The following is a 1586-nucleotide window of genomic DNA, read 5'->3' as shown; positions in this document are numbered from 1 at the left end:
CGGTGTCGAATCGTACGGTGTCGAATAATTTGGTGTCGAATCGTACGGTGTCAAATAATTTGGTGTCGAATAAATCTGTGTCCAATAATTTTGTGTCCATTAATTTGGTGTCAAATCGTACTGTGGTCAAACGAAACACGCCCCATATAATATAACACTTGGCGACAAAGTGCGGCTTACCCACACCTTGTCGCCCCTCCTAAGTGAGCCTTATGCAATGGTTGAGCCAGGCTTCCACCTGGCTTGCTCTTTGGCTTCGTGGTGAAAGTATGGAGTGCCGTTGGGGGTCATGAGAGGGACCCGGCCTCCTCGCGCCCGCGGCCCTAACTTTTACCTACCCCCCGCGATTCAACGCTATACTCCGTCCGAGGGAGGAGACAAGCAGCGCTCCTTACGAACGGAGGCAGCCCCCCCGGACTTAGCGTCATCCTGGTTGTGGTGAGGGAGGGCGTCGACGCGCGCGATCGGCGGCGTGGCCGGGCGCACCTGCCCCTCTCCTTCTCCTCACTCTGCCGGGCTTCCGCTCCCTGGCACGCTTAGCCTCCTCTTTCCGCAGCATAACCGTCTTGCAGAAGGAGACGGCGGCGTGTCCTACGTCCTCCTCCCCAGAGACTAATGCTCTGAAGAGGGCTCCCAAAGACGGGGGTTCACCCGTCTTGGCGACCAGTTCACGACGCTCCTCTGCCCACTCTGGGCACTCTTCCAGAGTGTGCTGCGGCGTGTCACTGGCCGCCCCGCATTCGTGGCACTGCGTCGTCGGCTCCTTACTTATCCTGTGCAGGTACTCACCGAAACACCCATGTCCGGTGAGCACCTGCGTAACCCGATAGGTCAAGCGACCCGTGCAACTGTCCAGCCAGTGATTGATGAAGGGCCGGGCACCCGCAACGACCCTCTGGACGGCCACCCACGGCTCGTCCAGAAGCTGCACCCACCGTTGGCGCAGCTGGTCTTGGGCCTGACGCTCCGACTGAGCCAATGCCTCCGCCAGTTGGTTCTCTTCCAAGCCCTCCCGCAACAGCTCGACCCGACTGTGATATTGGGCCGAGTATATCTACGCGAGGAGGGCTAGCGGAGGCACACCCACCAAAACATTCGCCGTCTCCGTGGAGACGTCGCGGTACCCGCACACAACGCGGAGTACCGCCGTTTTCTGAGCGGAACGTAGCTGAGCCAACCTGCTCCGTTCGCCGGCTCTTACCGCTACGTCCGCACACAACGGTGACCCGTACAGGGCCACCGCGTGCACCACGTTCACATAGAGACGGCGAACTTTCTCCTTGGGACCCCCAAAGTTTGACATCAGACAAGCCAAGCTGTTCGCGACCTTGCGAACCTTGGGGGTCGTCCGGTCACAACCTAACCTAACCTATCACATCTTATACTATGTTGTGGCAGTCAAATGTCAAAGTCGTCCTGATTCATCAAATACTAGATACTAGATACTAGATACTAGTATCTAGAAGATACTTGATACTAGAAGACATTGGATGCTAGATAATACTAGATACTAGATACTAGTTTGTTTGATTTTGACTTAAAAAAAATTTTTCTTAACTTCTAAAATATTCAAGATAGAGTGTCAA

At 55.4% G+C, this 1586-nt stretch overlaps 1 protein-coding gene across 1 annotated transcript in view; it reads right to left on the bottom strand.

The window, feature by feature from the left end:
* The window catches only part of LOC109861212, an 8796-nt gene extending 7493 nt beyond the window's left edge, over window positions 1–1303 (bottom strand). The window contains exons 1-2 of the mRNA XM_020440767.1: window positions 1202–1303; window positions 487–1054 (exon numbers count right to left, since the gene is read on the bottom strand). Coding sequence (XP_020296356.1) covers window positions 487–1054; window positions 1202–1303 — 670 coding nt within the window. The remainder of the gene's footprint in view (window positions 1–486; window positions 1055–1201) is intronic.
* Between the last annotated feature and the right edge of the window lie 283 nt (window positions 1304–1586).

The sequence above is a fragment of the Pseudomyrmex gracilis genome, unplaced genomic scaffold (assembly GCF_002006095.1).
Source record: "Pseudomyrmex gracilis isolate BER0280 unplaced genomic scaffold, ASM200609v1 scaffold_640, whole genome shotgun sequence".
In the NCBI taxonomy this organism is placed as follows: domain Eukaryota; kingdom Metazoa; phylum Arthropoda; class Insecta; order Hymenoptera; family Formicidae; genus Pseudomyrmex; species Pseudomyrmex gracilis.
This window is presented reverse-complemented; position numbering and strand designations above follow the sequence as displayed.